This window comes from Palaemon carinicauda, unplaced genomic scaffold (assembly GCF_036898095.1).
Source record: "Palaemon carinicauda isolate YSFRI2023 unplaced genomic scaffold, ASM3689809v2 scaffold47, whole genome shotgun sequence".
NCBI classification, from domain to species: domain Eukaryota; kingdom Metazoa; phylum Arthropoda; class Malacostraca; order Decapoda; family Palaemonidae; genus Palaemon; species Palaemon carinicauda.
In genome coordinates this window covers 337,998-348,450 of record NW_027171728.1, presented here as the reverse complement: position 1 = coordinate 348,450, position 10,453 = coordinate 337,998, and the positions used below count along the sequence as shown (strand labels likewise).

At 36.7% G+C, this 10,453-nt stretch overlaps 2 protein-coding genes across 6 annotated transcripts in view; both read right to left on the bottom strand.

Annotated features, from left to right (window-relative positions):
* Positions 1-2,609: 2,609 nt before the first annotated feature.
* Positions 2,610-3,758, bottom strand: LOC137636964 (aggrecan core protein-like). The gene is made up of 2 exons (XM_068369288.1): positions 3,749-3,758; positions 2,610-3,496 (listed from the first exon to the last, which is right to left on the bottom strand). The coding sequence occupies exons 1-2, from the start codon at positions 3,756-3,758 to the stop codon at positions 2,610-2,612; spliced, it is 897 nt and encodes a 298-aa protein (XP_068225389.1).
* The window catches only part of LOC137636966 (uncharacterized), a 60,550-nt gene continuing 53,709 nt past the window's right edge, over positions 3,613-10,453 (bottom strand). For all 5 annotated transcript variants that reach the window (XM_068369293.1, XM_068369292.1, XM_068369290.1 and 2 more), the window contains one exon: positions 3,613-7,482. In XM_068369293.1, the coding sequence (XP_068225394.1) occupies positions 5,872-7,482 (1,611 nt within the window). In that variant the 3' untranslated portion in view covers positions 3,613-5,871. The remainder of the gene's footprint in view (positions 7,483-10,453) is intronic.

Sequence of the window (10,453 nt, the reverse complement as noted above, 5' to 3'; positions counted from 1 at the left end):
AATGGATGGAAAACATATTCTCTCTCATCTGGGTTATGAATAGCCCATAGAGAAACTGAGTGGTGAATCAAGAAGCATTATTTTTGGAGTTTGACCAGATCATGTCATTGTACTTGACAAACCTTGGGTCATAGTACAGCACATGACTGCGACAGACCTGCGATCGAACCTCAATGTACCTTGGAGATTGGCCTTGGAAGTTTAATAGCAATGGGCTAAGATATCGAGATGTTGCGTCCTCGTGCCAGTCTCGATTGGGGCTCCTCCCGTCAGTGTGGACTATGCTGGTTCGATCAATTGGGGAGGGTGTCTGCAAGTCCAACTTATCCAGTAATCAACAAAAAGTTGGAATTGTCATACTAAGCTTAAAGGTAGTCGTCTCTGGCGTTGTCTTCCTTAAGAAGATACATAAAAAAATAACTTGGTTGGATATCCTCACTGAGACAATTACAAAATAACGTATATGGATGTCTGCTCCTGAAGGGAAGACTCTTGATAGGCATCTATTCCCTTCTCTCCCGAAAGCGAGAGGGGGAATGTGAGGAAAACCACATGACTTCTCGGTGTACTGTTGAGGGCCATGGCTTCCCCACTGGCCCCCAACAACTCTTCATACCTAAAATAAGTTTTGGATGTAGCAGCCTTGCTGAAAACATACTCCTATCAAAAGACAAGAGTTTGAATTAGCATAGGAACAATGGTTAATTACTAGATGCAAATTATTTCCAATGAGGCTAAAGGAGCGGAACAATAGGACATAAATGCGTCTAGTGGCGCTCAAAGGGTTACTGTACTGTTAAAATTCAAACATTACTAAACTTAAAAACTTATATACACATGTACGCTATTTTCTCAAGTATTTTAGTTTTAAAAATTCCTTGGCATTTTTTGAGTGGATTGGAATTGAATATAGAATTTAGGATTAAATGCCAAGCAATTTTGGTGAATATTGTGTTCGTGCAAATACGCTACAAATATCTCAATTAAACCTACTTCAGATTCTATTTTGAATTTGAACATTTATTTAGTTCTTATATATCTTTTTTTTTTTCTAAGATTTCCTGGCCCTTGTGGGCAGAAATGGGCTCTACAAATTTTCCACAAGTACTCCAAAAATTATATGCATTTCATTTATCCCTTTCACCCCCCCAAAGGTCGTACCGGTACGTTCTTGCAAAACACTGTTATTTACATGTTTTTGCATATTTTTGATAACTTTATGAGAAACTTCAGGCATTTTCCAAAAGAATGAGGCCAACCTGACCTATCTATGACAAAAATCAAGGCTGTTAGAGCAATTTAAAAAAATATATAGCAAATGAGCTCGAAATTTAACCTTACCTTGGGGGTAAAAGGGTTAATGTTATATGTTAACATCTTAAAGGGTACACATTAAATGATTTTTATGGATTCAAGCTAAATTTCCTACATGTTACTGTCAGTCGTCATAATATTTTATCAACTTCATAGTAAATGCTAACTAGCAAAATATAATTTACATAGATCTTTTGGAAAAAAAAAAAACATTACTGAATCACTATCTAACCATGTATTGGACTTTATGTCATATCAATTTGTTTTTTCTTTTATAAAATTATTTATCATAACTACTTAATGACATATAAAGATTATTTTGTAACAAATTTTGTTACAGCTACAAACAGTTTAGTTAGGCATGAATCAGACTACGGTCAGATTATAAAACGTGAAAGACATTCAGTAAAAATCATGTCTTCTATCTACAGTCTTTAGATGACCTCGAAAAGCCTTAACTCAATTTATAAAAATTATCTCAGATGAGATTTTAAGGGACCAATATTCAGTTATACAATTTTGCTTTCTAATATCAATAATCTCTCAGGGGAACACTATAATTTCCTAGTCTCCCCTCAAGTAGAGATGAAAAATGGTTGAGGACGCCAAGTTGACCTTACTTTAAAAGGCCTTTTGGGAGGGGAGAGAGAGAGAGAGAGAGAGAGAGAGAGAGAGAGAGAGAGAGAGAGAGAGAGAGAGAGAGAGAGAGAGAGAGAGAGAGAGAAGTTGCATTATGAAGAAAAAGTCAAGAAGTTAGAAAGAAGAAAAACAGAATGGAGTCAAAAAACAAAATAGAAAATAATTTGGTTTAAATTTTTACACAAAAAAAAAAAAAAAAAATGCTAGCAATTAAACAATTCCTTAACAAAACTCCTAGTAACTGACAAATCCCTTTACAATAATGCTAGCAAATGACAATTCCCATAGAAAAAATGCTAGTCCATGATCATTCTTTTCATCAGGACATTTTTTTTTAATCGCTAGGAATTCAACATTCCTATAACAAAAGGCTAATAATTGATAATTAAAGAAAAACAAAAACACTAGCGACTAACGATTCCCTTAATCAAAATACTAGCCACTGGCCATTTACTAAATTCTTGCAAGTTTTGAACAAGTTTTTCTTGCTTTCATTCGAAACAGAAATTTTCTAACACATTTTCTATTCTTCAAGAGGTAATAAACAAAAAAAAATTAATGGCATAATCATTATTATTATTATGCAGCTTAAAAAGATCACAGGTTTCACACTGATGACCTCGATAAGCCTGGCCCGAAGGTTTCATCTCTTAATGCTATACAAATTTACCTGTATTCTTATCAAGTGATGGTTTTCTCAATTCACGTTTCCCGCAGCCATCGTTTGGCTGCTTGGGTAGACGTTTTGAATCAACAACTGTGTCTGCAGGTCGGAAAATTGCGTCAGTTCCAGGAGAACTTTCCGGGATGGAACCAGTGCCAGGAAAACTTTTCAGGATGGCGCTAGTGCCAGGAAAACTTTTTGGGATGGCACCAGTGCTAGGAGAACTTTCCAGGATGGTGCCAGTGCCAGGAGAACTTTTCAGGATGGTGTCAGTATCAGGAGAACTTTCCAGGATGGCACCAGAGTCAGGAGAACTTTCCAGGATGGTACCAGTGCCAGGAGAACTTTCCAGGATGGTGCCAGTATCAGGAGAACTTTCCAGGATGGCACCAGAGTCAGGAGAACTTTCCAGGATGGTGCCAGTGCCAGGAGAACTTTCCAGGATGGTGCCAGTGCCAGGAGAGATTTCCGGGATGGCGCTAGTGCCAGGAGAGATTTCCGGGATGGCGCTAGTGCCAGGAGAACTTTCCAGGATGGCACCAGAGTCAGGAGAACTTTCCAGGATGGTGCCAGTGCTAGGAGAGATTTCTGGGATGGCGCTAGTGCAGGGAGAGATTTCCAGGATGGTGCCAGAGTCAGGAGAACTTTTCAGGATGGTGTCAGTATCAGGAGAACTTTCCAGGATGGCACCAGTGCCAGGAGATTTCCGGGATGGCACTAGTGCCAGGAGAACTTTCCAGGATGGCGCCAGTGCCAGGAGAGGATTCCGGGATGGCGCTAGTGCCAGGAGAACTTTCCAGGATGGTTCCAGTGCCAGGAGAACTTTCCAGGATGGCACCAGTGCCAGAACTTCATGGAGGGTGCCCACTCTAACACTACCTGTATTATAATTTCAATAATGGCTGACTTCTCAAAATGAAACAATGGTAACATTCATAAAATAAATTGATTATCTTCACGGCTTCCTATTGTATTGTGGATACAAATACCTAATGAAATCAACCTCTTTAATGTTACATAAAAAGATTTATCATACCAGCGAGCATAAACCATTTTTTGTTTACCATACAACAGTGGTATACTGATAACCTTTTATATGAACTCAAGGTATTATATCAAAAATTAACAAACATATAACCATTGTGAATAGAGATATTCAACATATAATAGTGAATTCAAACACAGCAGCCTTTTTATACGCTCTAATTTGAAAATCATGAACAAAAATATTGGTGGGAACTTTAAAATGTTATACATGTATATAAAATTTCTGTGGAATTTCATCGATTTCATTTAGTAATTATTGTCATTGGTATATATAATTTACATGAAATTTTAAATCGATAAGATAGGAAACATCGAGGCAAATTGAGACAAGTAAATTCTTCTGGATTGTAAAATTAAGATACATTAATTATGAAAACTATTATTATAAAGTCAATAATTATCATTATAATAAATGTATCTAATTTCTTGTTAAGATACTTCTTTCATCAGATTTTACTTTAGCATCATCTTGATTCTATCCAAAGATATTTATCGCTCAACGAAGGAAATCGTTCTTGGAATAAGGAGCACGTTTTCTCAACGAATCTAATCAAGTTATCCCTTGGGTAAAGATAATTTACATTATGAAATGTATACGCAAAAGCCAGTAGGAAATAATAAAAAGCTTTAGTACCAAGCGCTTTCGTGCATTTTAATACACTTCTTCAGGGTACAATAAAAATTTTGGCTGTGGGTTGTTTGATTGTTTGACAATGCTAGTTAGCTGACTATGTTTTTCTATCATTTCTCTACTGTTCAAAAAAAAAATTTTTTGTTTTTATCCTATTTTACTTATTGACGTCCTTCAACTATGTCTCACTTTTTATTGTACCCTGAAGAAGTGTATTAAAATGCACGAAAGCGCTTGGTACTAAAGTTTTTTATTATTTCCTACTGGCTTTTGCGTATACCAAGTCACGTGATCCTTGTGGCAGTAAAGCATTATGAAATGTATATATTGGTCAAATTCTTTTCTCCCATTGTTCAAGAGTCAATGACACTAAGTACAAGCTTACCTTTATTATTCATATATTACCTGTAATCTAAGAATACGCAATAATAACACCTAAGAGTTTTGGGCTTTAAATAAATCAGAATTAAATCATATAAAGAATAAATTTACAATCTAAGTTATTGCTGTATGTTTTTTATACTTTTCTCTTGGGAAAAAAAAATAAAAAAACCATTGATTGAATGTTGTGTGTAGTACATCATACTTGACAGATTAGGAGGTAATAGTTGAATTTTTAAGTATATTGAAAAAAAAAAATGTAACATGAATTTATGAAAACCTATACTCAATTTTTTTTAATGAGGCGCATTTGCACCGACTCTCAATGGTGCCCTTTTAGCTCGGAAAAGTTTCCTGCTATCTGATTGGTTAGAATTATCTTGTCCAACCAATCAGCGAGTAGGAAACTTTTTCGAGCTAAAACGGCACCCCTGCGAGTCGGTGCAAATCTGCCTCACTAAAAAGAATTGACTATAGTTATATTAATACGATATAAATCCTTGGATAAGTAATCAAGTAACATACTGGGTATTTAAAATACGCAATTATGTGCGTTGCATAATTTGAAATAGCAGGAGTTTTCACACGTTTTTCAAAGTGCCTCTTCAGTTGAAGGGGCACTTTGAAAAAAGTGCGAAAACTCCAGCTATTTTTAAATATGCAACAAATATAATTGCAGATTTTAATACCCAAGATCAACAGACACAGCATGTTGTTATGCATCAATTGAAAATACATTTCTAAGGTACAGTACCCTTCATCACCGATTTTGATTTACATAAGATTCACTATTTTCTGCATCAATACCTTGTGACTATGGACATACAGCAAATGATAAACAATAGAGCAGTCTTTATGATTATGAACTTATACCAAATAAGAAATTAATTATGTATAGCTTTGTACTTTATCATAGCGTCTTCGTAACAATTTAATAAGAGTAATTGATGACCTGAGAATTCCAGTTAAACCATCACTTGCTACTCATAAATAAATATACTCCTGTACAGCACTAAAGCATATGTAGTAAATACATTTAGATATCTTTCCTTTACCAAGGCTTAATTTGTATAGCATTCCTCCAGTAAAAAAATAAAATTACGAATGTTTTCAAACAAAACAAAAATCTACATAAAACATAATGAAGTGAACTTCCATTTCAATCTTAGATTTCGAGAAACCTAAGTGGTTGCAATTAATTTACCTGATTGTCCACCACAGGCATCAACACTGGCATTATAACATACTGTATTTGGCCCGTCATGGGCGTCATCCCTAGGAATGAGTTGGGGCTGGATGGTGGAGAGTTAACTGGCGAACCAGGTAAAGAACCCCCAGGTGAGCGAGGAGAGAGAACAAAACTTGATGGATATGGGGTTAGGGTTGAAGGTACCGACATGCGCTTTGAAGGCTGACTCGACTCCTCTTGCTTACGCTTGATACAACTGGTATTTCTCAGGGCTGGGCAAGCAGGCAACCCGCAATTGGCTTGGGTACAAGAGGCGACGTGATGGCGGAGCAGCATCGAATACAGTCGCAAAACGGAGCACGAATGTTGGGCAGCAACGACGTGGCGACGAATACGTCGGAACATCAAACAGACGGGCACGCACGGCTGTTTTTGACAGGAGGCACTGTGAGCAAAATCCCGCAACAATGCCTTTTTATGTGGTTCACCCTGACTGGTAATCCACTGAAGTACTTCCTTTACTTTCCTTGCTGCTCTCTTGCAGTTTTCTTCATCGTTCAGGGGGGGATCAATTTGATTTTGTGGTTTTTGAAGATCGGGGTCACTCTGATTCTGTGGTTTTTGAGGACTGGGATCACTTTGATTCTGTGGTTTTTGAGAATTATCTCCTTCAATTTCTTGTAAATGTGTAATTTGTTCATTTGCAGCATTATCCACGATTGATTGTGTCAACTCGTTTTTGGTTTCATTAACGCTGTTTAAACTCTGTTGAAGTTTTAAGACAGGATTGACTTCAGGTTGATATTTCTCACTACGACTTTGAATTAGCCTGCTGGTAGGATATTGACTTTGTTTATCTTTGGTAGACTCAGCTAACAGTTGGTTACCTGTTATGTCATCTGATTTGAACTGAAGTCTACGATAGTGGATTCGCTGATGCTTACGGGCTCCTAAGCGACATTTAGTAGCATCAGGAAAAGTGCTATGAATTAGACGGGCCAAAACTGGAGTGGCAAGAGGTTCTTTGTTATTGTCCTTGCAGTGTAAGTTATAGGATCTTTCTATGGAGCTCAGTTTGATGACACGCGTACTATCCTTTACTACTTGTAAATTTTCATGTAGCCAGCTTTTTCCTTCCTTCATTTTCCTCTGCGACTCGCTACGAGTTTTACTTCTGGGGACGAGATCTACGCTATCTTCATCCTCTTTACTGCAGGGTTGTTTGTATTCACCATCACCACTCAAGCTTTCGGCGACAGTTTCAAAGTTCTCAGTTTCACTATCAAAGTTGACTACTTGACAGTCCCCATCAGCAATAATCAGGACCTCACCTTGGTCACATTCAGCAGCGTTTGAATCTGTATCCTCTTCTTCAGCGGAGATAAACTCTGACACACAGCCTTCCCGAGCCATCCTCTCTTGGGAATCATTACCTATGATTGCTGACTGCAATTCACTTGGATTTTGCCCAGCGATTTCCTTTCCTTGCCCTTCTTCTAGGTGGGGTCCATTTACTTTTAAACTTCCTTCTGGCATCAGCACATTACGACATTCCACAGAAGTTTTCCGAGAATCTTCTTCAATGGCTTGTCTATTACCTTGGATGATGCATTCATCCTGTTAAAAGAAAAATGAATATTTTAAATAAAAAAGATTCATTTTCATTAAATAAAACCAAACTTACAATCACAAATGGCAGATACAATTTCATGGTCCAAAAGGTACATGATAACTTGATACAACTGAGAATTAATTTTTTTACAACAGAATCAACCTTTCAAGATAATATTTGCAGTGGCAATTTTAATAAGCTCTAAAAGTACTGTATTATTATTATTATTATTATTAAATGCTAAGCTACAACCCTAGTTGGAAAAGCAGGATGCTATAAGCCCAGGGGCCCCAACAGGGAAAATACCCCAGTGAGGAAAGGAAATAAAGAATAAAATAAAATATTTTAAGTATAGTAACGACATTAAAATAAATATTTCCTATAAAAACTATAAAAACTTTAACAAAACAAGAGGAAGAGAAACTACATAGAATAGTGTGCCCGAGTGTACCCTCAAGCAAGAGAACTCTAACCCGAGACAGTGGAAGACCATGGTACAGAGGTTATGGAACTACCCAAGACTAGAGAACAATGGTTTGATTTTAGAGTGTCCTTCTCCTCGAAGAGCTGCTTACCATAGCTGAAGAGTCTCTTCTACCCTTACCAAGAGGAAAGTAGCCACTGAACAATTACAGTGCAGTAATTAACCCCTTGGGTGAAGAAGAATTGTTTGGCAATCTCAGTGTTTTCAGGTGTATGAGGACAGAGGAGAATCTGTAAAGAATAGGCCAGACTATTCGGTATCTAGGCAGGCAAAGGGAAAGAACCGTAACCAGAGAGAAGGGTCCTATGTAGTACTGTCTGGCCAGTCAAAGGACCCCATAACTCTCTAGCGGTAGTATCTCAATGGGTGGTTGGTGCCCAGGCCAACCTACTACAAATTATAATTAGATATGCAGAATACTGTAATACCTTGATGTAAAAGCTGTATGCATCGCTGTATTTCAACATTTTCTAGAGATTTCCATGTCGTCCACAGCAAGCAAAAAGGACACACAAAATATTGCTCGCTTGCAACAACAACGTCATAACTCAAAAAAATGTATTTTTGAGTTATCCATATAGACATCTTCATCTTCAAATGCTGATTTTTTTGGCAAAAGTGTCATAATTGTAGCTAAAAAATTGATCGCTAGAGGCGCTAAATGTCCTAACGACATAACATAATATGAGAGTGTTTTAATTAATTAAAAAGGCTCTCCTGAAAAATAGCTATTTTTGAGTTATGACGACGTCGTCGCAAACGAGCGATATGTTCAATAACTATACAGAAGGTCCTCAACACAAACATTCGGAAATACAAACACAAACTCAACTGAAATGGTAAATCTCAGATATTCTATCAAAAGTTTGTATGCTATAAGATAAAGAACCATTGTAATAAAACGATATTATATGATTAAATACAGTAAGCAAACTGATATTTTCAATAACCTGATATTTGTTTCATATGAAATGAGACTGTTTGATAACCCTTTTAACCCCCAGGCTATTTGGAAATTTCCAACCCTTAACCCCCAGGGGTTATTTTTTTTCAAGCACATTTTGCAGTATATTTTTTTTTTAAATTGCTCTAACAGCCTTAATTTTCGTCATAGAGAGGTCAGGTTGGTCTCATTCTCTTGGAAAATGCCTGAAGTTTCTCAAAAAATTATCAAAAATATGCAAAAACAAATTTAAATAGCAGTTTTTTGCAAGGACGTACCGGTACGTCCATGGGGGTAAAGGGATGAGTTTTGTGAACCGTACCAGTACGTCCTTTGGGGGTAAAAGGGTTAACATTTGTAGCTAGAAATCATAGGCATGGGCGTCAGGTTAGGCCTATCCTAGGTAAAAAATTCAACAAAATTTGACTTATGAACACCTACTTGGAACCTATCAAGTCTGTGACTAAATAATACTGTATCAAGCACGAAGAGTTCATACCCCTGAAATCCCATTATTCTATAACATATTTTAAAACAATTAATTCTACTGCTGGCTCAACTTCGCTAGAAAATTTGTTCTGCACGTTAGTAATACAGTGTACTATGTACATCAACAATTTATTTTCACATTACATTAACCCTTTTACCCCCAAGGACGTATTGGTATGTTTCACAAAACCCATCCCTTTACCCCCATGGACGTACCGATGCGTCCTTGCAAAAAAATGCTATAAATTTTTTTTTTTCATATTTTTGATAATTTTTTGAGAAAATTCAGGCATTTTCCAAGAGAATGAGACCAACCTGACCTCTCTATGACAAAAATTAAGGCTATTGGAGCAATTTTAAAAAAATATACTACAAAATGTGCTGGGAAAAAAAACCCCCTTGGGGGTTAAGGGTTGGAAATTTCCAAATAGCCTGGGGGTAAAAGGGTTAAGTTTGTACACCATTTTATAGGAAGAATTATAAAGTTCTGGTAAGAAATCATTTGCGCAGCGTCTCTGTTGTCCGAGTGCAAGGAGGTTCCCCTAAACCATCGCTATTCCTAATAAAGCTCACAATATTTAAGAAATGTGAGGCTTCTCCCAGACCTTATTATTATTATTATTACTATCCAAGCTACAACCCTAGTTGGAAAAGCAAGATGCTATAAGCCCAGGGGCTCCAATAGGAAAAAATAGCCCAGTAAGGAAAGGAAATAAGGAAATAAATAAATGAAGAGAACAAATTAACAATAAATCATTCTAAAAAAAGTAACAACGTCAAAACAGATATGTCATCATATATATAAACTATTAACAACGTCAAAAACAAATATGTCATATATAAACTATAAAAAGACTCATGTCCGCCTGGTCAACAAAAAAGCATTTGCTCCAACTTTGAACTTTTGAAGTTCTACTGATTCAACTACGCAATTAGGAAGATCATTCCACAACTTGGTAACAGCAGGAATAAAACTTCTAGGTTGGAACTTCTAAGCTACACTCTGCAACTATGTGGCACACACTTCAAACACCTGTTCTGGTTAAGTCCTGTATCACTA